General features: G+C 41.9%; 1 protein-coding gene across 1 annotated transcript; it reads left to right on the forward strand.

Annotated features, from left to right (window-relative positions):
- The first annotated feature begins 10690 nt into the window (after positions 1-10690).
- LOC137159185 (permeability factor 2-like) lies at positions 10691-19137 on the forward strand. The gene is made up of 4 exons (XM_067557380.1): positions 10691-10759; positions 15199-15334; positions 16392-16475; positions 17228-19137. Exons 1-4 carry the CDS (start codon positions 10696-10698, stop codon positions 17259-17261), a joined length of 318 nt encoding a protein of 105 aa, XP_067413481.1. The 5' UTR covers positions 10691-10695; the 3' UTR covers positions 17262-19137.
- The last annotated feature ends 8316 nt before the right edge of the window (positions 19138-27453 follow it).

Genomic DNA, 27453 nt, shown 5'->3' on the forward strand with positions numbered 1-27453 from the left:
CTACAGAAAGTCCAACACTCCAAGAGAGGCGATTGAGAGAGGCCTACACTGGAACGCCCCAGAGCTCAGTGTTTGGGGAATTCACCTATGGGGGAGGGGAGGGGAAGACCTGGATCCACATTAGGCAGAGAGGAGATCTGAACCCAGGTCTCCCACATACTGAGTGAAGGCTCTAACCACTGGGGTAAAGATTAGATGTGGGGGCATTGGCACCCCTACTGGCTGTGTTTTGTGTGAGGCCCAATCTGGCAGGCGTGCTGAGCGCATGTACCAGATTGGGCCTCACAAGTGAGATAGGTGGGGGTGTACAAGGGAGTTAGGTGCTGAAATGCATTTAGGAAGTTGGCCCTAGGTGTCAGGACTTTAGGCACCTAGGGAATTTTAGGTACCTGTGTGGGGTGGTGGTAGCTGAGCAGGGATTTTGAGGATCAAAATTTTGGGTGTAGGCACCTAACATAGCAGTTTGAGCTCGAGCTACAAGGGGATTTAGACACCTGACAGGCTAGTCCAGGATATCAGAAAACGTAACCCATCCCTTTGTTTCCCTTCCAGACACTGATCCCCTCACACTCCAGCTGTCCTGCAGCCTGTACAGCTTCAGCCACCCCAGCGGCACACACTGAAAGAGCCTATGAAGCCGTGCCCTGCTGTAACTGTACTGCCACTGCAAACAGGGCCCCGCTTCTCAAAGGCTTTACTATTCCAAATACCCTTTCTGTCCTTATGGTCCTGCATTGCCATGGCTAGCTGCGCTTTAGCCACCGCAGTTTCCTGACAGTTTCTCTCTCCATGTTTTCCTGCAGAGGTATTTATGTCAAAGAAAATACCTCCTAGAGTTATTCCTGCCAGATGATGTCATTTCTTTCCTATAGGTGCCAGGCCTAAATTTTGCCTTTAGTGCTCCAGTGACCTTTGTCTGTAACACACATCACCATGCACTTCTACTGTTTCCCAGCAGAAGCATATTTGCTAGCTGTATCAGCTGCCCCCGTCATCAACTGTAATGAACTTTCTAGAAGTTAAAGATATACAACTGCTTCCTTTGTTGCTTTGTTCGGACTTCAGCTGGAGAACAGTTCTTCTTCCCCCTTTTTCCATTTTAAAGAGAAGTTTTATGTGCGATGATGAGCATTACTAAGCCCAGCTGCTGTTTTGTCTTCTCCCCTCCCCCCCACCACTGCGATTTCTGTTTTGAGAAAACCAAGGTACATTCCACTACTTCACCGAAGGGATTTGGCCAGCTCCCAAGTGCAGGGGAGAGGCAGCGGCTTCACTAATGAAGGAGAACAAAGTCCCAGTGCATCATCATACCTGAAAACATTGGTCTGCTTTTGCTGCAACACCAGGTCATAGAAATGACACCACAGACATGGACCAGGTCTGAGACCAGAGAAAGTAAATTGGATGGCAAAGTATATCAGCAATCTCACATAGGCCTTGGCACATGTGCAAATGGGCATAAAAGCCAAACAAGAGGTAGCCAATGCATTATTTTAGGTGTAGTATACACACCACATTAATAGGGACATGCATGGTGTTAATATTTATTATATATATGGAAATTATGTTACCTGAATGTATTATATTCTTCCCCGTATTCTGTTCACCTATCTCAGGCTTCCCACAACACTTTGCAAAGCTGAAGTCAACTGTGGCGTTAGAAAATAGGAAACTTGTCCAAGCAAAGATGCATGATACTTTGTACCAAGTACAGTTAGTGGCTCATCAACACTTGGAATGTAGTATTCCAAACAAGATAGGGGAAAGTAAGGGGAGCCCACTAGCTGAAATGCTAGTATCCAAAACAAAGATAAGAAAGTACAGAACAACAAGTTAAGGGACTGCTATACACTGCTGGGTTGGATTTTAGTGACATATAAAAAGTTTAATAACATTTACAATCATACGCTACAGTACTGCGAGCTGAAATGTCTCACTTTGAAGCACACCTCTTGTGTAAGGTGATCACATTGTGAGAATTTGCTTCCCCGAAGGAGAGGATGAATGTGTTCTTTTCATAGTGTACTGCTTTGTCTTTAGACAATCAGTAATTGAACTCAGCCAAAGTGAACGTAGTTAAGAATGAACTAGGAGTATAGTCAAACAATTAGCTAGACCTTTTGGTCAATCCCCAGGAGTTGCCAAAAGTGATCTGTTTACTCTTTATCTTTCTAACAATCTATGAAACATTCTCTTCAGACTGGTTTTCATGAGCTGCAGATTTGTATATAGAGACTCCCATTGTATGGTCCAACACAGGAAATTTTATTCAGCCACATGATGGTGATAGGGGAGCTATTGTTAAGTTTAAGGGAAAAAATCCATCTAGTCACTGATTAAGAAGCACAAAACAAAACAGTGAAAGACTGTCTACAGTCATAAGGCCATTTAATATGCTCCAGAAAACAACCTCATTGAAGCCCCATGTGGGTTCCATGCAGTTTGAGGGAGGGAAGAGGTATGTAGAGCAGATTCTCAGCCTTCTTTGTGGAGGGAAGGAGAGGACACATTTAACTCTGCTAGTGAGGGATGAAGTATGTTATGGCAGGTGACGTTGTTGCACATCATCTTCAGAGCTTCTTTTCTTAATGTAGGAGTAAGCTTGGAGTCTTGGGAAGACCTGCTGTGTATTGTTAAGTTTGGGTGATGCAAGGGTCTAGGCAGAGCTGCGTGGAGAGTTTACTTTCTGCTTTAGGCTTTGATTTATCAATTTTTGAGGCAGGGTTGCTCTTTGAGAACCAGGCGGTGGTGTTGGGTTGAGTTTCCTGGAAAAAGGGATTGACCTGGCTCCTGTTTGACCATCTCATTTCAGGACTGGTGTGTGTAAATAAAGCAAGCTATGCTTAAGAATGCACCCAGCCTCCACATCCTGATTCCTCCAGTGGAAGCCGACCTGCGAGGAACAGGATATCTGCCACTGTTTGACAGAGAGATGACACTGGTGTCAAAAAAAGGAGCAACCACACCTTCTCTGAATAATGCTTGCCAGGAGTGTGGAATGCTGACCTCAAGCTTTTCCCCAAAGAGAGCTAGCCCTACATTTTCCACTTTACAAAGGTTTGGTTTGGGCTTGCTGTGCTTTGCATGTCTCTGTGCTTTCCGGCTTCAGCTGGGCTCAGAAGCAGAAGTAACAAAATACCCTGAGACAATCTGTTCAGGGTTGGAGGGGTGGGGGAGAAACATGCAGGTGGGTGTCAGCAGAGGTCAGCCCTTCCTGGAAATCTCAGAAAGAAATCTTGATCACTGGCCAAATGCCTGGAATAAACCTCTAGATTTGTAGAGTTTAATCCTAACTAGTATTTCAAGCCTCTTGAGGCTCATTAGCTGCTGCCAGCAACTATCAAGATTGCCAAGTTAGGTGCCACAGTATAATTGTTACAAGTATGGGAAGGAAGAGGCAAGGGAAGTGGGGAAAATGACATCCTTGAATGAAGAATCTGACTCCTGCCAGAACCAGCCATGATTACGACATTTGCAAAGAAGGAGATGGAAATTGCTAATTAGATGTCTGGGACCACAAGCCCAATCTTTATTTAATAAGGGGACTCTGTAAAATTCAAAGGCAAAAGTCCAGCAAAGCATTGGTGTCATAGGTATCCCTTCCTGGCCATTTGCACAGCACAAGGTTCTGCAGGCTACAGTAAAGTTGTTGTGCTAAAGCTAAATTGAGGAATATTCCAAATCAAGAGAAAGAATTGCTTGTGAATGACCTGTTTGAGGCAACATGAAGTTTATACTTTCAGTGTGATTTTGAAAATCCCAGCCTACATCTTCAACAAAGGAACCATGAGTTATCCACGGCAAGTGTGCAAGTGTTACATCAGTGGTGAAAGACTGACCCTCCCACATCTCTCTCTTCTCTAGGATTTGGTCAGTATAATTTAGTGGGTACAAATTAGAGGCCTCATATGACTTTCTTCAAAAATGTTGAGAGTTGGGCTTTTTCCCCCATTGGCACCTGAGAATTATCTCACAGAAGAAAGGATGGGGTGAATGCCCAAGGAAGGTGCATGAATATAGAAAGAGCAAAACAGGGAATGCGTTGCTGATATTCCCCTCTCCACAGAGTTTTGAAGTCTTGGGAAAGCTGTTGCTATCAGCATTCAGGCAGCTCTTAGGTCATGTAAAGGCAGCACTCACACAAAAGCTTTGCGTAGTCCAAGGCAGAGATGACCTGCACCTGCCAATAGTGGGGGGGAGGGGAAGGCAGAATGAGGATAGGTGGCTTCAGCAGTGTTACTGATCATGCTCAGTCCATGTGAGCATGCTTAGTACAAGCCAAGCCTCAAATCTGGGGGAGGGGGCAGATAGTTTGTGACCCCACACGTCCCCCCCATGTGTTGCCTCTGGTCATAGTTAACAGGACATATGACAAGGTCATGTTTTTGCCTGGGTGATTAGCACCAGTGGGGACAGATGTTCTCTTGCTTAGGCTATTCTGGGAAAATTGAGGGAACTTTTCCCAACATTAACATAGGCTGAATGGAAGTACTTCATTTTAAAAAATCTGGACTTTTCCTTATAACAGAAAAAGGATCAGAAATGGTCGGGTTTCTCCCCAACATTTTGCTGTTCCCCTCCTTCCCCTTTCCAACCACCACCACTACTTTTTGAAACATAATTTAAAAGCAATGGTGTCATTTTACACACACACACACACACACACACACACACACACACACACACACACACACACACAATTCCTGATTTCATCTCCCAGCAGCTTGCTCCCTTCTGCTCACCATGACCCTCAACATATTCCACTGTCAAAGCAGATGAACTCCAACATAGAGCCATTAGAGTCCCCCAGCTCCAAATTCTCACTGCCATTTGCCTAAAACACACAGGACGGCTGCACAGAGCCAGTCCATGTATAATTATTTATAATAATTAATAATAATATATTGCATGTGGTATCCCTTTGGCCAATCCCATGAAGTTCAGAAAGCTGCAGCAATGGGAAGCAACTAGCAAGCCTGGGCAGTTCAACTTCTAAGTGAACTAAAGGGAGTCCCCAATCCAGCCAACTCAGAGCTCTGCCACTATTGGTAACAACAGTGATATCCATGTAGGACAGAGAGCAACACACTCGCTAGCCCTCCCATCCCCAGATTATCTGATCACAAGGAACCCTCAAAGGAAAGGCGTAGAGATGATTGACAGCTGGTACACCTCTGGGGGCTTCTTCCCACAACTTACAATGTTGCCCAAACTGGTACTGCTGCAATAGGCAAATGTGGAGACAAACCTTGAGTACACCTGTCATCGGTCATAGTTATCCTTCCACAAAGCGTCCTTCTCAGCAATGCTAACACTTGACAGTTTTTGGGGGACACAGCAGGTTGTAAACAAAGAAGTATGCCTTGAGCCCCCACTGAAATGAACTTAAGTAAAACAACCCTGAGATCCCATTAGCTTCTTTACTTATTGATATGTATCCACCGCCGCTCTATAGTATCTTTCAAAGAGCTTTTACAGGGTGAGGTGTAACTGAACATGATACATTGACCAGCACTTACATTTGCAATACTTTTAGTGTTCCTATTCCTTCAGCCTTGCCTTAAATGAAAAGGTAAACTAGCCCCCTTCCCTCCCCAAATTGTACCAGGTAGATCTTTTCATATAACTTTAAAATCTCTATTTCCCATTGACACAAGACTATAACCTGTAATAAGTCAAAGACTTTCTGATTCTGGTTCTAAAGAGCAGCTGGGAACATAAAAGTAGAGGTTAAATTAGATAGACTGGAGCCATTTAAATCCTTAAGGGACAGACTGTCAAAGCAAAACACAGGCAATTGTGTACATAAATTAGGAATGCAATACTTATATAAGTATTTCATGTGTATTTGGTCAAATTGAGTATATAACTAACTGCGCAAATACCTTCATCAAATTTGGCACTCAGACTTTAACCATATATTTGCAACTGTTATGTCCACTGTACTTTGCAAATCTGGTGCTAAACCTAAGTAGACAGAACTTTGTTTAGTCTTCCTGTTTAAAATCAATCGGAAAAAAGTAAAGGGGAATTTATTTTACATGCTTAAAATAAACATTCCTCATTTGCATAATTGTGCAACTTTACCCCTTCATCTGCTGTTTAGTGCAACTTTTAAATTAAGATGGGATAGTAAAAGGAATTTTTAAATAGTTTATTGTATGATGAAATGAAAAAATTCCCATTACTTCTCCTACGTATCATTAACCAAGCAAACATGTTTTGCGCACAGAAGCTGGAACTCCCCTGTTGGGTTGCAGTACAAACAGGTCACTGTCTGAAGTGCAATATTTAACCTGGAAAGAAAGGGCATCCTTTTGCTTAAAAAGAAAAGGATCAGTTCTAACAATCCCCAGCATATTCTTTACATATAGTCATAATGCTTCCTCTCCCACTCAAGAGGCTTGAAGTACCTTAAAAATACTAACTAGTTGAGCTCACTGCACAGCCGTAAAGTAAAAATTGTCCTTATTTTACAATGTAAGTGCCTAGGGATTAGGTCCTGCCAATCTTTTTGGTCCACGACATTGTGCGGATGTGGTACTGCTGCAACATCTTGCGGGGTGATTTCAACGCTGCGAGACTTGGTGAGACTTGGCTCTCTTGTGCCACCTGTGTGATAAGACAGCATACTCAAAAGCTGCAAATGGCTGCACAGCCATTAAGAGCTGCCCCACTGCAAGATTAGAGGTTGTCAAGCAAAACCTGCCTGAACATCTTGATCTCTGCGCTTAACAATTTCAGGGTAAGCAATGGCAGCGAGAACATGCTAAGAATTTGCCAGGTCTCTCATCTTTGCACTTACCGAGATTTATTTTTTTTAAAATGTACCTTTCCCTGCCTCAGTGGAGGATACCCCAGAGCTGTCTTATTTATTCCAGGGACCCAGTCCAAGAGCAGCCCAGGAACGGGAGGGCGTTAAGGCATCTTAAAGTCATTTCAGTCCCCACTCCACTGGGTTGTGTGTTCTGTGCCAGAGCTCTCAAAGACACAGCCCAGAATCTGATCTATCCGAATAGAAATCTAAGAAGGTGGCTGTCTGATTGTGGATTTAACCCCTCAGGATTTTTCTTATGCCAGTTAAATCTACAAATTCAGCTTGGTTAAATGGACTCAGCACTGAAAACCAATTGTTACAAGTTTTAGCCAAAGTTCAAATCACAAATGCAAAGCCTATTAAAGCCTCTTTACATTTTAACCCTGATACCATGGCTAAGCTTTCCCCATGTTTCTGCCAATCTGTGGTACAACACACATCGAAGAATTAGATAAACACATTTTAATAATCCAATCTTTCAAACAGTGACATTAGAGTTTCTAAAGTTTAGAAGTACAGCACATTAAACTCAGAACACGCGCAGTACTATAATTCTTAATCATTGATTGATTCTTTTAATCGTAAAATAGTAGTAGCTGTAGAAGTGAATTTACTACAGTTTTTATATCGCTGATATCTAGCAAATAAAATATAATACTACATAAAAATGGTTGTGCTTAGTACCGTATTTCCCCATGTATGACACAACTTTTTTTCGAAAAATTTGGGGTCTAAAAACTGGATGCATCTTATACATGGGGAAATACGGTATTTTGATTTATGATATTTATAGCCCTTTTGAAGTATATTTAATCCAAATCTGACCCACTATAGCAAATGAGTTTGACACCCCTGGATTAGGAAATCTTGGTTCTAACTCTCATAGCTCTGCATGTTAATTGTTAGACTATATTTTCTCTCCCCCCCGGGGCTGAAGAGATTCAGTTAATAGTCAATACACTGGTCTTTCACCTCTGGGGTCCTGGATTAAATCCTGCCTTTGTTCACAAATGAAGATGAGTATTCTAGTTTTTATGGATTTGTCAATATCATCTAACCATGGAGAGTCCCATACCAACCAAGGACCCTGATTCTACTCCTGTTTAATGTAATATGAGCTTTGCTACTGTATTCAAATGGGAGCAGAGTTGGGTAGCAGTGCTGTGGCCAGGATCACATGTGGGTAGCTCACCTGCCTACGTTACACCTGACTCTAGCCCATTTATTCCATCAAAATTGATACAGCAGCATCTGCAGGGAAAATCTGAAGCCACTTCACATAAGATTAAATAATAATAATCAATAATATAGGGGCTACTGCACTTGTATGGTTTATATTTAATTCAATAAACCACTCAATTTTTAGGTTATTTTACACTGCCTCTTTTATTTTCAATATGTCAATAGATTTTGCATCGACAGCACAGAACTGCAACATAAAAATTTTCATGGAGGACAGAGGGAGATTTTAATAGCCGTGTAGGAGACAGCTGGGACTTCTACAGTCTGAGAAAGTGTTGGAAACAGCTTGAGATAAGCACATTAGCTAGAAGTTTCTGCCAAAATCAGGCCAATTGTCATTAGAAAAACAACTTGCATCATAAGATAGCAATAGTTTCCACTGAGAAACCACACAAGCAAATAATGAGAGAAATATTGATTATAAAATAAAGGATTTCATTTGTCTCCAATGGCTTGTGATAGGGCATTCAGTGGGGCGGGCTCAGAGTTAGTACATAGAATTCTTTCCCAGATGTCTGGCTGGTGGGTCTCGCCCACATGCTCAAAGTCTAACAGATCACCATATTTGGGGTCAGAAAGGAATTTTTCCCCAGCTCAGATTGGCAGAGACCCTGGGGGGAGGGAATTAATTTTCCTCTGTAGCATGGGGCATAGATCACTTGCAGGTTTAAACTAGTGTAAATTGTTGGATTCTGTAACTTGAAGTCTTTAAACCATGTTTTGAGGACTTCAGTAACTCAGCTGGTGGTTAGGGGGTCTATTACAGGGTGTGGTTCTGAGGCCTGCAATGTGCAGGAGGTCAGACTAGATGATCATGCTGACCCCTTCTGACCTTAGGTTTATGAGGCTATTATTCATCTGCAGTTATAAATTCTGTATTTTCTCTTTTCAGAAGCTCTCTTATTTACGTTAAAAAAGGAGGTAGGAGGAAGATATTTTCAGTTTTGAGTTGTTTTCTTTGCTAAATGCGACAAACAACTTCGAGGCATCTCAAATTTTCATCTCACAGCAAATAATAGTAGTAGAATGTCCCAGGGGAAGTGCCACTCATTGTCATCAGATACCAGAGAGAGGAATAGGATACCAAATGCCTACATATATGTACATCACTCACCATTTTGGATTCTCGCAGTCTGGGCCATCTGCATGTTGCTGTGGCTCACATACTGTCATGGTGGCTATTGGTTAGACTTACAGAGAACAATGCACAATTTTCTCCAAACGCATTTTTATCCTTATATAAAGGTGATAGACATTGTGCATCCATCTTGGGATCTAAGAGCTTGATCCTGCACTGAGCTCCTGGGCAGGGTCATGGGATCCAAGTGTTGCTCCATGGGGACTCTACCTTCCATCCATTGGCATGGAGGTTGTTGCAGTACGAGGAGCTAAGCAGCAAGTTTTATTACGCGCTAGTGCTCTCAGGACACATCCACCTTCAGATCCACTAAGGGGCAGGGCTCAAGTCTAATAGTCTGTGAAACAGACACTTTTCAAAAACCCTGTTCAAGTCAACATATATCACTGTGCCATGTACAGGTCAGTTCCAATTAAGTGCACAAAGACTGGCCCCGAGTCAGCAAGGTACTTAAGCATGTGCCTACTCTGAGCACGCGAGGAGTCCCATGGACTTCAATGGGCTCCCTCACATGCTCAGAGGTAGGCATGTGCTCAAGTACCCGACTGAATCAGGGCGTATGCTGCTTGACATGTGGCATGCTAGGCAAATGTTTAAAATGGCGGAGTTAAGATGCGCTCAGCCGTGGGCAGGTAACCCACTGCTGAGTAGTCATGTCTCCATTTCACAGCTTGGGCTGCCTGGCTAGCTGCTAGAAGGATAGTCCCTGTTGTTATTGGCTATTTCTGAATCTGTCTATCGGAATTTTAAATAGCAAAGCCTCTTTTTCCAGATCCAATCTCCGTGGCTGGCTCTCCACAGCCTATCTTCATGCTATTGCACCAGTAACCATTTTGCAATCTGCAGGCCCTTCTCATTCTCCCCATAACCCACTAGTGAGCTCTTCTCATGGCTTCTTCCTCCACAGTTGGCCGAAGGGCTCCAAAGCTGACCCCTCTTGTTCCGCTTGGATGGAGTAAAATAGTGGAAGCATCAAGATAGAACTTCCCTAGTATGTGATTTCTCTGCATCTGTAGGTCAGCAGATAGCACAGAGGAAGGGAAATAGAATGTAGGGTAACTCTCTGCATTCCGGTGGCACTATCATATCTGAGCAGCCACCACATGCCTAGACATAAGCTGTGAACTTCTGTGGCTCAACTACCTTTAAGCACTCTTAACACTTTCCTGCATATAATCAGTTCCAGGACTGAGGCCTAATTCTCAGTGGTTCACTGCACTACACAGGCTCTCTCACAGGAAAAATTCCCAAGAGCCAGTCTGCATACAGTTAACTCTTAAGCGGAAAAAATGAGAGGAGAAGTCTAGGCAAGGCAATTAAAAAAAACCATGAGAAGAAATTTTTCCATATATTACAGGACTTAAATGGGTTGGACTCCTATATTATAAGTGATTCTTAAAAAGGGATTTCCTACCTCCTGCAAGTTCCCCATTTCAGTGGAAATAAAAAGAAGAATCATTCAAGCGGCACTCAGTGACCTTGCCTAACAGAAGCCAAGATGAAGAACCTGGCTGTAGTACTGGCTATAGCACTGATTGTAACTGACCTCCCTACACTGAATGGTGAGTAACTTTTCACATTAAAACTTCACTCTCATATAATTTACTTTTAAAAGGATGTAATTTTCACTGTGAACCTGTCAATAAGCCCTATGAGCTATGACTCTCCTTATGGGCTATTCCCACTCTTCAACAAACATCTGAAAGTTGATCTGTGCAGGCAGAGTCTCATACCCATGCACAGAACCAGAGAGTTCCACTTGCACCGAGCCCCATGGACTGAAATGGAGCTTTCCGTGATGTGGCATGGCCATAAGGCATATGCAGGACTGGAGCCTATACATCTATTCATTTTTACATTACATTGTGTTATAATGGAATATACATATTAGTAAATGTGAGTAGCTACACACACACACAGTACTCCCTGTTTTGCTTTTTTCCCTGGTAACATGCAAAATAAGACATCTTTGAAAATATTAATGCAATGATGCAAATGAGACAGAACATGCTGTATTTTTTAATTAACCAGTTTTAAATGTTAGTTATAATGAAACTATATTTTAATGTAAATTACATAAATTGGAAAAAGGCTTATGAGAAGTAAATTAATATTTCTCTCTCGTGCTTCTTATTGTAATTCATCCCCTTTTCATTCAACAACTGTAGCCAGGGAGAGGTTATTAGTTCATTTTGATTTACCAACACTGCCACACCATTTTTACCCTCTTGACTGGATAAAATGAGATTAAATGTGTTCCACACAGCCCTTTTAAAATTCCACAGTTCTATTTCTGATCAAATTTGTCTTTTAAAACCATTCTTTGCTAGTGACTTTGAATTAGAAACTTAATGAGAAAATTTATTAAGTAGATGCAGCAGTCTGGAAGACAACTGCCAACTGAAATCATTTACTGGTGAAACCGATGTCAAAGCTTTCAGTGTTAATATCTACTGCATTGCAGCCGGGTTTTTTGGTTGACGCATCACCACAGTAACTGTGGCCCTTGATGTTTGGTTTTCTTACCTGGAACTCTAAACAAAGAGTTAGGGCTTGATACTTGCTACTTTTGTAGCCAATTGGAGTTTTGCCATTGACTCCTATGTGAGCAGGATTGGACTTGTAATGATATTGGAGAAATTAACTAACTGGGTGATAAGCAGAGGTACCTGATTAGTCAAAGACAATGTCAAGGCATCAGTAATATTAACCCTGATTCGGCAAAAACTTACACCTGCCTATCTTTATGCACTGTGAGTAGTTCTACTGAAGTCAATGGCACTACTTACAATATGTTAAGTTAAGCATGTGCATATACCTTTGTGGGACTGGCACAGTGGATAATACTTACTTTTCCCCCCTTCTCTTTTATTGCAGTTATCTTTTACAGTCTTTAAGTCACTTTACTGGAATAATATTGTAAAAGGAATTATTATCATAAAATTATTTTATTATACTTTTTAAGGTGCCAATCACTTATTTATTTTGTACATAATGTTAGAACTAATGGACTGTATAAAACATTGGGTAAATTTTCAAAAGTGCCTATATTCAGAAGTGACTTAAGTACTTGAGAGGCAAATTCCCATTGACTTTCATCTCCTAATTGTCTACTTCATTAAAAATGGGCCTTAGCTTCTGAAATAAAAACCCTTATTACTGAAAATAAAATAAATATTTAAAGTATTATTACATAGAAGGTTATTACGTCTTGGTTAAACTTAACACAATTTAACTCAAACATGGAAAAGTCTATTATAGCAAAACCAATGATTTTTTATGTTTGAACAAAAAAGCAAACATTTTCATTATAAAAAGAATCCAACTCACTAGAACAGAAAGAAAAAGAGCCCATTTATTCTGAGGAGAGCAGGACAGTGGGTAAAATTTCAGGAGTCCCATTTTCCGAAGTGGCTGAGGTACTTAGAAGGCTAATTCCCAATTAAATAGGCCTGGTCTATATGTAAATTGTAGATCAACTACACTCCTGATCGCCATAGTTATGCGACCTAACCCCCGAAGTAGATGCAGCTAGAGCAATGGAAAAATGCTTCCATTGACCTATCTACTGTTGCTCACAGAGGTGGATTACCTACACTGACAGAAAACCCTTTCTATAGATGTAGGAAGCATCTACGCTACGGCGATATAGCAGCACAGTTGGAGCCTTTGGCTCCACATTTCAGTGTCTATCTCCCATTTTCATCTTCTTCAAAACAAGTTATTTACAAAGATATCTCACTTAGAATCATAGAATATTAGAGGTATAAGGGACCTCAGGAGGTCATCTAGTCCAACCCCCTGCTCAAAGCAGGACTAACCTCAGCTAAATCATCCCAGACAGGGATCCCAAACCGCATCTTAAAAACCTCTAAAGATGGAGATTCCACCACCTCCCTAGGTAACCCATTCCAGTGCTTTACCACCATCCTAGTGAAAAAAGACTTTTTCCTAATATTCAATGTAGACCCCCCACCACAGCAACTTGAGACCATTGCTCTTTGCTCTGTGATCTACTACCATTGAGAACAGACTAGCTCCATCCTCCCTGAAATCCCCTTTCAGGTAGTTAAAGGCTGCTATCAAATCTCCTCTCATTCTTCTCTTTTGCAGACTAAACAAACCCAGTTCCCTCAGCCTCTCCTCATAAGTCTTGTGCTTCAGCCCCCTAATCATTTTTGTTGCCCTCCGCTGGACTGTCTCCAAATTCTCCACGTCCTTTTTGTAGTGGGGGGCCCAAAACTGGACACAATGCTCCAAATGCAGCCTCACCAGTGCTGAATAGAGAGAAATAATCACTTCCCTCAATCTGCTGGCAATGCTCCTACTAATGCAGCCCAATATGCTATTAACCTTCTCGGCAACCAGGGCACATTGCTGACTCATATCCAGCTTCTTATCCACTATAACCCCCAGGTCCTTTTCTGCAGAACTGCTGCCTAGCCTGTCGGTCCCCAGTCTGTAGCTGTGCATGGGATTCTTCCATCCTAAGTGCAGGACTCTGCACTTGTCCTTCTTGAACCTCATCAGATTTCTTTTGGCCCAATCCTCCAATTTGTCTAGGTCCCTCTGTATCCTATCCCTACCTTCCAGGGTATCTACCACTCCCCCTAGCTTAGTGTCATCCGCAAACTTGCTGAGGGTGCAATCTACCCCATCCTACAGATCATTGATGAAGATGTTGAACAAAACCGGCCCCAGGACCAACCCCTGGGGGCACTCCCCTTGTACCGACTGCCAGTTAGGCATGGAACCATTGATCACTAACCATTGAGCCCGATGATGTAGCCAGCTCTCTATCCATTTTATAGTTCATTCATCCAACCCATACTTCTTTAATTTGCTGATAAGAATACTGTGGGAGACTGTATCAAAAGCTTTGCTAAAGTCAAGGTATATCATGTCCACTGCTTTCTGCACATCCACAGAGCCAGTCCCCTCTTCATAGAAGGCAATCAGGTTGGTCAGGCATGATTTGCCCTTGGTGAATCCATGTTGACTGTTCCCGATCAGCTTCTTATCTTCCAAGTGCCTTAAAATGGATTCTTTGAGGATCTGCTCCATGATTTTTCCAGGGATTGAGGTGAGGCTGACCGGTCTGTAGTTCCCTGGATCCTCTTTCTTCCCTTTCTTGAAGATGGGCACTATATTTGCCTTTTTCCAATCATCAGGGACCTCCACCAATTGCCACGCGCTTTCAAAGATAATAACTGGATTTACAGTACAGTGCAATATACAGGCATGAAGGAAACCTTCATTGCTTCTTTTACCTTGTAAGGTCTTTGTCCCCAGTCCCTGCTGGCAGACTCCTGTACCCACATGGAGTAACTCACAGGATCGGGGCAGCTGGTTCACATCAGAGCTGGTAACAGTTCTGATCCTGAAACTGATAGCACATGGGTCAGCTACTGTACCTGTTTGGAACCCCACTGATGTCAATGTAGCTCCATGAGACAGCAGTCAATCCGTACAGCCCTATAAATTTATTCTATGGCCATATTATATTTATTATTAATTATTTATATTGTGGTAGAGTCTAGAGGCCTGGGCACCAACGTGCTAGCCACTGTGCAAGCAGAAATAGATTATAAATTCTTCAGGGCAGGGACTAAGTTTAAGACTGTAGACAACAGATTAATACAAACCAACCTGGGGTGTAAGGAAATGATGAAATGATACTGTTGAGCATGATAAACGGTGTTCATAGAACATGAGTTGCCTAATCATTGGAAAGTGTTTTGTAAGTATCACAAAAGAAAAAAAAATTCAAAGGAGGGCAGCAGAATACCCTGACTTTCCATTCTACTTTCCCTCACACAGCTATGGCTCATAGTCGAGAAGACAGGGATGTAAATTCAACGATTATTTTCATTAGTGTTTATTCATTTTGATGAAGGGTTATTTCTTACGTACTCCATAGGGCTTAGAATGGGTTTGGGCCTTGGCTATTCTTGATTAACAGAGACAAATAAATCATTTTGTTTAACGTTTTCAATTGCAGGTCTACCTATGGAAAGCCTTCTACCGAACCATAGGTGCAGATGCCGCAAGCAAACCTCAGATGTCATCGGGATTGGGAAGATTAATTTTATTGAGGTGATTCCTCAGGGGATTCAGTGTAGAAGGAAGGAGATTATGTAAGTGAAAAGTCCAGAGACCAATGACCTTCAATTTCTGCAAATAGTTTTGTCATTCATTCACTGAGTAATTTGCATGATCAGGTTTCTATCCATGTCCTGCCTCAGCTCTTGAGATCCTGCCAGACTTCTTGCAGATAAACTGTAACAGATTCCACTGAATGAGAGACCTCCATGGAAGAAGGGGCAAGAATCCTAACAAGGATGCGAAGTGCCTCTATTCACTTTAATAGCGTGTTATCTCTGAAACCTGACTGGCCTAGTCTAAACTAAGCAAAGGTGCATTTTAAAATGTGTTAGGCCTTGTCTCTATGATATCTGCCATCTTGGTCAACATACCAGATACTGGGGACCTCTAGAGCTAAACACATGAGCTAGAATGCCAAATCTTGTAGCTAGGCGCTGTAACGAACTCATGCAGTCTGTGGCTTGGGCACATAAAAAGCATTGAACAGTGTGTTACATCTACAGACAGAAGTTGCACTGGTTTAACTAAAATAGTTTAAAGCCTGAGTTAGTTAAATTCAATGCAAGTCCCTGTATACATTTACAAGGCACACTTGTAATCAATTTTAAACTGGTTATACCAGTATGACTTATCTGTAAATTTTCGGAGGCAAGTTAAATTGACAAGAGCCATGTTTACATCAAGTTAACACAGTGTCCACAAAGGGGTTTATACCAGTTTTAAAATCACACCTTTAGTTCAACTGGCACAATGTGGGTCTGGTGCACCCTCAAAAGTTGCAGTTTCTGTGCTGCAGTAAGTGGAGCTGCTGTATGGTTCTGTCCTGGTGAACTGTGGGAGAACTTGTCTTTCCTTCTGGGCTCCCAGGGGTGGTTGTGGGAAGGCACTGAGGACTATCAGCACTCAAGTGGTTTAGCCTGTATCCTTGCTGCAAAGGGGGTGTGTTACTGGCCTGAAATTGCCAACTCCACACCCCAAGACCAACTCGCCCTTGATCACTGGAGAATAATCTTCTGGCTAAGTGACTTTCTGGAAGATTTCCCAAGGGTTGTTATTATGAGAAGCTAAAATGACCCCATTATGTTTCAGACTTACCTTGAAAAGTAAGAAGAGAGCCTGTGTGAATCCCAGTGCACCATGGATCCAGATATTGCTTCGTAAGCTGGCGCCGAGGTACTGTACATTTATTAGATAATCACCAGCTTTTAGTGGGCAGAGCATACTGTAAGGAAGATGCAAGAATACACAGCAAAATAGTTTTGTTTTTCTTTATCACCAGTTTAAACTGAAAATCAGCAAGTGGTCTACATAAGAGATAGTGAGGAGTCTAATTATACGGACGTTGTCTTTGCTGTCACTCATTTTCAGAAAAAAATCTAGTAATGTGTTACATTCTGCTGCTTCACATTCCATTTGCAATTTGAAGATATTCTTTCGTTCCCCTGCAGAGACCATCGCATAGAGCTGTTGTGCATCGTTAAAAAGCTGCTACATTCTATACTTGAGCGAGCTGTATTTCAGTGGGGGATTTACTGTTTGTAAAGCTCTTTTTGGGGGTGTGGGTTTTGATGAGAAATATCATTATGCACATTCAAGGTATCAATCAACAGAAAAGATTCATTTCAGAAAAGCTTTGAAATTATGGCGCAAGATGTTTCTTTCATTAACTTTTATGCATCAAAAACAATTGCCTTCATCAATTTAAATTTTTAGTTTAAGTTGTAATTTACATTTAAATTCCCCAGATCACAACTATTGTTCAAACATCACAAGCACCACAATGTTAGGAATGGAGTGTGAACATAGTTCAGACACATTTGTAATTTGCAGTTATTGACTCCTGGTTTGGATAATTTTAAGAAACTAAAAATATTTGCTACCTTATTTTTAAAAAAAACACTTTTTTTTTCTCTCTCTCAATACAGCACCAAAATCAATGCAGTGCAAGTCTTTAACTGATTTTTCCCAGCAAAGGCAAACAGAACTGAAGCAGTCTTACTAATGGACTGAAATACCTTCCTCGGAAAGCAACACTTCACTGACTTCCCAACTACTTTTACTTCTGTGTTATACTATTTTTTACTCTAATAAGCGTGTTTAAGGGCTGCAGTTTGAAAAACTATAGTTACTTGTAGTTGCCCTTATCAAAACATCAGGAGAAAGAGTATGGACTTGCACCTATTTTGACTTGGACAGTAAGAATGAAACCTGTCTTGCGAATGCCTAATATTTCTATTGAGACAAATACTGTGAAGAGCTTAGCTCCAAAAACGTCATGTGGAGAATTCAAGTGGAGTCTTTCTACTCCTGCCTAAATTAACTATGCAATAATTAATAAGTGTATTACTCTCCCCTAGGGAACCTCATCTTCCTCATCTGTCACTAAAATTGCATCATACCCGCTCCTGCTAGCTCTCACACTGCTACTCATCACCTCCTTTCAAGCTGTATATAACTTATAGCCCCTCAACCCTACCAGTGCTTCCAGTCATTTGTCAACATGTTGAACAACTGCCTCTGTGTCTTCTTCCACATGCCTTGAGGACCTGCTCCCTGATTTTCCCAGGGATTGAGGTGAGGCTGACGGGTCTGTAGTTCCCTGGATCCTCTTTCTTCCCTTTCTTGAAGATGGGCACTATATTTGCCTTTTTCCAATCATCAGGGACCTCCCCCAATTGCCACGGGCTTTCAGAGAGAATAGCCAATGGCTCTGAAATCACATCAGCCAACTCCCTCAGCACCCTCGGGTGCATTGCATCTGGCCCCATGGACTTGTGTCTGTCCAGTCTTTCTAAACAGTCCTGATCCTGTTCCTTCAGCACTGAAGGATGTTCACGTCCTCCCCATTCTGTGCCGCAGTAGTCTGGGAGCTGACCTTGTCTTTGAAGACAGAGTCAAAAACACATGAGTGTTAGTAAATTAGTGGTAGATTAGCATTTGCAGTATAAAGCCCATTTTTCAGACTACGTGATTTGACTGTGTAAAACATCTATGTGTAACAAACTCTTCCTCCATATCCCTCATTGATGCTTCTGGTCTTTTCTGGCTTCATATAGATTAGTTACCTAACTAATGGACGCAGCAGGGTAGAAGAGAGAAATCTAGGGGACACCGCCTCTGATTGATCTTTGATCCTTGTCTTTGGTCCAGGAACTTTAGTTTCACATGTGGGGTTAGTGAGAGGAAAGATTATTACTCTAGACCAAGGATTCTCCCACCTTTTAATTGTGTGGGTCACCTCATAAGAGAGTCCCTTATGGACAAATGGCCCCTCTCCCCCACACAAGTTGGGTCTGAGAATGCCATTTGGTGCCCAGCCAGGAGGACTCCATGAACCACAGCTATAAGGCTCTATTCTTAAGGAATAAGTGTATGGGTGAGTGCTACTCCCTACCTTGCTCATACATGCCAGACGGCACTGAGAGGCTTTATTAAAAGGTAACACTCTTCATGGAGTGACTCTCTGCTTTGCCCCATTGCAAGTTTGATCTCTCATTATTTGATCTCTGATTTACAGCAGGCTCCAGCCCAGATCAAGGCCCCATTGTGCTAAGTGTTGTACAGAACACTTAGTAAGTCCCTGTGCCTCAAAGAGTTTACAATCTAAATAAACAAGACTTGGGCACTGAGAGGGGAAGTCACACTGCAGGTCAGTGGCAGCAGCACAGAGAACAGAACCAGGTGTCCTATCCATGTTCTCTCTCCTGTGAATATTTATGTTCCACTCACTACCATGCTATCTGAGCCACCTATCTGGGTAAGCAGAAACCTATTTAGGACTCTGATCTGCATCAGCTGCATTTCAGCTCACAAAAGTCATTTGTGGCAGGACAGATTGCTATGCAATTACAGCTATGCTGTTACCAGACACAAAACTAGATTGGCTTCTCTTTTCCACAGTTGCCATTTCTGTTCTGGACTGCACTTTAATTGTACTGTACATTATGCAATAAAATCATTTATGCACTTGATGCTTTCAGATTTGAGAATTGTTTCTGCTAGAATTTGAAATGAAAACTTTGTGTTTCTTCAGCCATGCAGGTGAAGTTTCATTAGATAAAACTGTCTAAGGCAGCCATCTCATTCCAGTGCAATTATTATTACTCCATAAGATGTAGTTCTAAAGCTCCATATTTGATTAAAACAGCTGGGTACATGTTCCTGCAAAATTCACATTCATTCCCTCCTCCCATTCAGTGAGAGTTTGTATTAAATCCTTTATCCATTACCCTGCACAGCTGGATGCAGTAGATAAACCTAGTCCTACATTTTTTTCTGAGATCTAATCAAGTTGCTCTACATTTAATTAAGTCCTCTTTTCAAATGTTTTTTTCCATTCATAACTCAAAAGTGACCTGCCATGAAAACTTCAACATACGTTTTAAACACTCAGTCTTCACTGAGAACAACCATTAGGCTTCTATGTTAATTATTTCTCTTTCCTCCCCTTAAAAAGAGGGCCGCACTACAAGTCATTCTGTGGTTTTAAAGGAAATAGGTACAGAACTTGGACAAGATTTAAAAAAATTATTTTGGATACGTAACCCGAGACGTTTTCAAGAAGAGTTGAGCCCTCTGAAGAAAATCAGACCCTTTTACTATATCTCAAGTTGAGCACCTAAAATCAACAGTCACTTTTGAAAACCTTGACCCCTGCACTTACCCCTACTCCAACCTTTGGCTGTTCAAGCTGTTGTTCCTTGTAGCTGGTATCTTAGACATTCCACTTTTTGTTCTAGGTGGGCAGGAACTCTCACAATTTTCACCTTATAATTAATCCCTTCTGATGACTACTTTTTACAAAAGCTTGCCCAGGAAAGTATAATTAGGCAGGCCAAAAAAGAATTTGAAGAACAACTTTTAACAGCAAAAACATTTTTAAGTACATCAAAAGAAGGAAGGCAGCCAAACAATCAATGAGACCACTGGACAATCTAGGTGCTAAAGGAGCACTCAAAGAATACAAGGCCATCGTGGGGCAGCTAAATGAATTCTTTGCATCGGTCTTCACTGCAGAGGATGTGGGAAAAATTCCCACACCTGAATCATTCTTTTTAGGTGACAAATCTGAGGAACTGTCCCAGACTGAGCTGTCAATAGAGGAAGTGTTGGAACGGATTAATAAATTAAACAGTAATAAGTCACCAGGACAAAATGGTATTCACCCAAGAGTTATGAAGGAATTCAAATGTGAAATTGCAGAACTACTAACTGTGGTATGTAACCTATCACTTAAATCAGCTTCTGTACCAGATGACTAGAGGATAGCTATTGTGATGCCAATTTTTAATGAAGGCTCCAGAGGTGATCCTGGCAATTACAAGCTGGTAAGCCTAACTTCAGTACTAGGCCAATTGGTTGAAATTGTAGTAAGGAACAGAATTATCAGACACATAGACGAACACAATATGTTAGGGAAGAGTCAACACAGCTTTAGTAAAAGGAAATCATGCTTCACCAATGTATTAGAATTCTCCGATGGAGGTCAAAATGCATGTGGAGAAGGATGATCCAGTGGATATAGTGTACTTGGACTTTCAGAAAGCCTCTTGACAAGGACCCTCACCAAAGACTCTTAAGCAAACTAAGCAGTCATGGGATAAGAGGAAGGTCCTTTCATGAATCGGTAACTGGTTAAAAGACAGGAAACAAAGGGTAGGAATAAATGGCCAGTTTTCAGAATGGAGAGAGGTAAATAGTGGTGTCCCCCAGGGATCTGTACTGGAACCAGTACTGTTCAACGTATTCATAAATGATCTGGAAAAAGAGCTAAACAGCGAGGTGACAAAGTTTGCAGATGATAGAAAATTACTCAAGATTGCAGTCAGCTTTGAACTTAACTAAGTTACAAAGGGATCTCACTAAACTGGGAAACAAAATGGCAGATGAAATTCAATGTTAGTAAATGCAAGGTAATGCACATTGGAAAATATAATCCCAACTATCCATACAAAATGATGGGGTCTAAATTAACTATTACCATTGAAAGACCTTGGATTCATTATAGATAGTTCTCTGAAATATCTGCTCAATGTACAGCAGCAGTCAAAAGAGCTAACAGGATGTTAGGAAACATTAGGAAAGGGTTAAATAATAAGACAGTAATTATCATAATGTCACTGTATAAATCCATGGTACGCCCACACCTTAATATTGCATGCTGTTCTGGTCGCCTCATCTCAAAAAAGATGTATTAGAACAGGAAAAGGTACAGAGAAGGGCAACAAAACATGATCAAGAATATGGAAGAGCTTCTATATGAGAAAAGATTAAACAGACTGGGACTGTTCAGCTTGGAAAAGAGTTGGGGAGGGGGATGATAGAGGTCTATAGACTCATGAATGGTGTTGAGAAAATGAATAAGGAAGTGTTATTTACTCTTTCACACAGTGGTGGTGCTAGCCCATTGGGGGCCCTAAGCAGGAATATCCTCCATACTAAAACAGGCCAGTTCTTATGAAAATAACCATAATAAAATGTGGGGCCCCCTTGAGCTTGGGATCCTAAGCAAATGCTTAGTCTGCTTATTCCTAGCATTGGCTCTGCTTTCACGTAACATGAGAACCAGGAATCACCCAATGAAAATAGTAGGCAGCAGGTTTAAAACAAACATAAGAAAGTACTTCTTCACACAACACACTGTCAACCTGTGGAACTCATTGCCAGGGGATGCTGTGAAGTACATCTGGGTTCAAAACAGGATTAGATAAGATCCTGGAGGATAGGTCCATCAATGGCTATTAGCCAGGAGGATCCATGCTCTGGGTGTCCCCTAAACCTCTGACTGCCAGATGCTGAGACTGGACAATAGGAGATGGATCAACTGATAACTGCCCTGTTCTGTTCATTCCCTTTGAAGTATCTGGCATTGGCTTTTGTTGGCTGACAGAGGCCTGGGCTAGATGGACCATTGGTCTGACCCAGTAGGGCCATTCTTATGTAGAATTATCAGTGTCTCACCTGGCCCAAACTCCATGAGCCCACCTGGCTTCTAACTTAAGTCGGATAGATGGCGTCTTTACGAGTGAAGTGGGAGTGAAAGGAGGGGAGAAGAAAGGGACTCTGCCCTGCAGGTACCTCTGTGTGCGCTCATTGAGGAGGCTTGAGGAAGACGTGCCTCTGTGTGTTGGGTGGAGCGCCCACCACACACCTTCATTACCAGTCTCTCTCTATCATATATCCATTTATGGTGTCTGACTCTGACCTCCTGTGCTGAATTCCACCAACCAACTATGTGCTGCAGCGAGCATGACTTTCGCCCCATCCCAAGTATACCCGCCTCTAATTTCATAGACTTTGCCCTTATTCTAATAGTGGGGAACTAATTAAAAGGAGAGAGTGATCATTTTTCACCAAACCCTACGTCATCTTATCAGTCCAGGCTCCTCTAACTTGTGTCCTTCCATGCCACACTGTCTGTGGGCATTTGTAAACCCTATCGTACTCTGAAGCATCCTCATTGCTTTTCTCCGGCCCTTGCTGTGTTCGGCTCCCTACTGCACACACGCCCACTCAATCCCACAGGCAGGGCCAGGATCATTAGCGTGCCAGTTTCTCACAGCCTGCCTGCTTTAGACACAATGGCCCAGGTTCTGCGGTACAGACACTGGTTGCAAGCGCCACCGGCGCACAGCAGCCCTCACGCCGACATAGGAGGATCCTATGGCGGCACAACAGCTCCTAGGGTCACCCTTGCCCTCCTAGCAGCTGGTGCAGGGAGCGATCTCTTATGCGCATATCAACCCCTTGAGATTGTTGGAAGCTGGCACAAGTTATAACAGCCTTTAAATTGCTCTAGCTAGTGCAGAGGAGCATCTTGGATCAGGGGAGTACAACAAGGGGGAGGCTTAAGGTCACCTTTGCTCATCCTCTCCTTGCATGCTGGCTCCTCAGATGCAGCCAAGCACTTGAGCCAGCAAATTTACTGTGAAAAATAAACCAAATGCTGATAAGGCTTAGATGGAAAGTGGAAGCAGCTATAAAAATTATATGTAGCCCTCTAACATGTTGACTGGAGGGGTTTTTGCTTATTTGTGTGAACAGAGGAAAGAGAAGGTGTTGACACAGCAGATCTTGGTTCTGTGAAAAGTTCTCACTCACCTGTCAATTTAGTATTTTAAAGCACAACTCCAGAGAACTTAACAGGTGGCTCCTTCTGTCCTATGAGAGCCCAGGAGCCATATTATAGGTGACATTTCTACAGCTGCCCTGTAGAAAACTCAAAAAAAAAAAATTAAGTCCAAAGCCACATAGACACAAAGTCAGATTCTCTATCCAAAATGTAAGTAAAAAGCAGGAGCTAACACAGAGAGGGGAAGGGAAAGGGACTGGACATAGGAAAGAATAATAAGATTTTGTGGTGAAATGGAAAATCGGGATACACGTAAAGGTGTATGAAGTCATTATTGATTACAAATTGATTTGCCCGGTGTTCTCTGTTGGAGGTTACACCCTGTTCTTTATAATTCACAACTGATAGACACTTTCATTGCCTTTCACAAAGGATATATTTTAAAATAAACTGGGATTATGCTATGCAATGAACTGTGAACTCTTCCATCTTTAGCATCAAGCACACCAGCTGTCTCACATAACTTCCATAGTCAGTCTATTAACCTTGCTGCAGGCGCTCGCTGGAATTTCTTTAACAGTCAATAGCATCCTTTGCAGAGCTAGTGTCAGATTTAACCCTTAAGGATCAATCATTCCCTTCTCTCAGATATGCTGGTTATTTAACTTACTGAATGAAGCACCTGTCACCTGTCATCTGTGCCAGCAACTAAAGAGCAGTTTATAATTCAGGGACTAACCCTGTTCCCAAACGTGAGGCAAAAAGATGATACAAGGAAATTCAATTTATTTCTACCTTTACCAGTCGAAGTTTAATCTAGTTTTATATTCTCATTCTTCACACTGAGAATTTATGTGGCCCCTGGTATGTTGAAACAATTAATCCTCACAACATCCATCTGAGACAGGTACAGTAAGAATTATTTCCCCTTTTACAGCTGGGAGCCATTAACCTTCCCCAGAATTTTGCTTATTAGACTTATAACAAACTTGAGTTGTGCTCGAATTAAGATGTAACAGAAGATAAATGGGGCCAGAATTTCACCCATACCTACTGGGGTATTGTAGCATATGAAATGAAAAAGCTCATGTGCAAGAAAATTTGCTTTGTCTTTATCTAGAGTAACACTACACATTGGTATCCCAAGAATATAGAGGGATGGGAGCACTAGCTTGGGAACTACTAAAACTGCCTCCAGTGCTATCTGAGAAAGCACCCTTCACACTGCTGTTTCATCTGCTGGGCATCTGTCGTGGTTTAAAATTCCAAACTAGAGTAAGTGTGAGATTGAATGAGCCCCAAAAGGCCCCTCACATTTCAATCCTGCCGATAAACCATCGTGAGAAATGCAGGTCTGTTGAGAGAATTCTTTCGAGAACAAGTTAAATGTATAAGCTTTCTACAGGGCTTTTCTAAATCATATCAAAAAGTGTTAGATGGAGTTTCTTCAATAAGACTTTATCGAGACACATACAGGGGAAGAACGGAGAGAAATAGCTACAGATCAAATACCATCATGCCCATTGTGACCCGTACGTGCCCAGGGTAACCACAGACAGAAGGTTGGAGACAAATCCTCTCTCAGCAGATTAACTGCTGTTCTTAACAGACAGTTTGAAGTTTCCTCCCTCTTGTCCCAGACCACAATTGGCTGTTCACAGACAAACATTGGGGGAGTGGGATGGCTTCTTTAACAGGCAAATTGTCACTCCCAAAAGACAAACAATTAGAGACAATTTCTCCTTCAGCAGATAAACTGCTTTTCTGAACAGACAAGACGGGTATTTTCCACAATCCCCAAGCAAGACACTCATACCTGACTAAACACAGAAAACTGCTTAGAGTCTTGCATCTCCCCCTTCACAAATTTCCCTCTTGATTACAGGTAACACAGAAGATTTACTCTCTCTGGGACTGGATTATATCAACCTGGATACACATATTTACCATTTTTATCCAATAATATACCAACATTAATATATACTGGACAGATTCTCTCCCAACCATTGCTGTTGAGAGAAGCTGGACTTCCAGGACGACAGTTCCTGCTGCTGCTTTTTTATTACTTTGATTTAGATGAGTTTAAGTCTGGCAAGTTCTGCTTCAGCTGGCAGAAGTTCTGTTCACTTCCTGTGAGCTTCTTTGTCTCTTTCTTCAGCTCACTGGACTCTCTTTTCAGCTAGGTGCAGGCTTGCTTCTCTTGCATTAGAAGTTCTGCCATTCTTTGTTCATGTTCAAACGTCTGCTTGGTTTCCACTGCTTGCATCCTTACTGCTTCCATTGTGACTAACTTTAACCTTTAACATGCTCAGTATCAAATTTTAAATTTAGAATATTGTGTTGTTTGGATCCAAAACTCAAATGACCTGGTTCTATCGATCCTGCTATGACTATGCCAATGTCTCTGTGCCTAAGGTAGCCCCTTGAAAATGCCAAGGGCAGGGCAGGCTGCAAAAAGGAGAGCATATCCTCCCAAAACTGGTGACTAACACTGAAGTTAGCTTCACCAACCAGTCACAAAGAGTGATTCTGATTCCCCACACTGGTTATCAAGAAGCTAAAAACAAGAAGTTACACAGCCCCCTTTACTGCATTTCAGTCTCTGGATCCCAACCAGCAACTAGGTCCAGCAAAGAGATGTTATTTAAAACTCTATTCCCTTTACAAAAAGTTCTCCTGATCCCCAAAGGGTTCTCCTGATTGCCAGATCAATATTGATTTGGATCTTACCCAAAATACCACGGTGCCAGCCAACCCTTTAGTAATTAAAATTAAAGGTTTATTATAAAAGAAACAAAATGAGATGTTACATGGTCAAAGCGATCAGACACATACAAATTACTTCAAAGTCTATTTATATTAGATTCTTAACAGTAGTGGAGTTTTCAGGCTTGTACAGATCATCTGATATACATCCAGTACCTGGATGGGTCTCAGTCCTTTGTTTCACAGCTTTAGATGTAGAATAGTTGATCTAGAGGAAGGAAGCAGGCATGAAGATAAAATGGAGATGGTGAAGCTGTATTTTATAGTTTTGCCACGTGGCTTGTGCATCCTGTGTTTCAAACACAAGCTCCTAGCATATGGGCAGGGAAAAGCTTGTAGAATTCCTGTCCACAGGCATGTCCCTACATGTCCTGATGACTCATAGGTGTAGCACCTGGCTTCTCTCCACCTGGGGTCATTGTATAGCTGATTGCCCTTGATTGGCCCTCAGTCAGGCCAGGCAATGCTAATGCTTATCTGTTAGGGGTGTCACCCAGTAGCACAGCACAAGTTTATAAACAGAAATATCACACATTCATATTTTACACTACAAAGATGATACACACATATAGATGAGCTTCTCATATTCAGTAAATCATAACTTTTCCAATGATACTTTACATCACATTTTGCCAGATTTATTGTAATTTTGCAATATTGATATCAATAATATTGTGAATGGTCACCCCTAATCCAGACAGTGTCACACCCATATTCACTTCATCTAAAGGCCTGGGGCTCACTAGTTCTACAAACATGCTAGGTATCAGAAAAGCAACCTCCCCTAGAAAGTAGTGGGGCACCTGGACTCCTGAATCAGTTAGGTTAACATTTTCAAAAATGTCCAAGACCTATTTTTAGAAATGATTTAGAAAGCTTTCAGGTAAATCATGGATACATTTTCTTAATCACAATAGACTCAATCCTAGAAAATCATTATGGGCAAAGTTTCCACACATCACTTGTTACCAGAAGTCTCACTGAAAGTTGTCTTCCTCCTTCTCTTGCGACCTGGCTCAGAATCCGAAAGCTGACCCTCCTCAAAGAGGAGCATTGGGCTGGATTCTGCTTGTGGGAAACGCTTCATGCTTTGCACCTCTGAAGATGAAGGGAAGCTGGGGGCTCTTTTCCTTCACCCAGGTGTTCTGTTCTTTGTCAACCAGGGCCTTACTCTTCTCTTTCCATCCACTTCAGAGTACGATGGGAGGTAGGTAGGAAGAGGAGCAGGGACAGAGCCTCTGTGTTTTTTGTTGGGGCAACTAGAGGTGTTTGAACGTCTGGTGCAGCCGCACAGCCCACGGCAGCAAGCTTTCC

This window comes from Emydura macquarii, unplaced genomic scaffold (assembly GCF_026122565.2).
Source record: "Emydura macquarii macquarii isolate MOO-44397 ecotype Brisbane River unplaced genomic scaffold, CSIRO-AGI_Emac_v2 contig_1790, whole genome shotgun sequence".
NCBI classification, from domain to species: Eukaryota; Metazoa; Chordata; order Testudines; family Chelidae; genus Emydura; species Emydura macquarii.

What these genes read in the sequence shown, in the direction of transcription:
- LOC137159185 (XM_067557380.1), top strand. Translation starts at nt 10,696, where the DNA reads ATGAAGAACCTGGCTGTAGTACTGGCTATAGCACTGATTGTAACTGAC. An exon ending in TGACCTCCCTACACTGAATG is followed by an intron (nt 10,760 to 15,198) that starts GTGAGTAACTTT and finishes TTTCAATTGCAG; the next exon opens with GTCTACCTATGGAAAGCCTT. An exon ending in CTTCGTAAGCTGGCGCCGAG is followed by an intron (nt 16,476 to 17,227) that starts GTACTGTACATT and finishes CTCTCAATACAG; the next exon opens with CACCAAAATCAATGCAGTGC.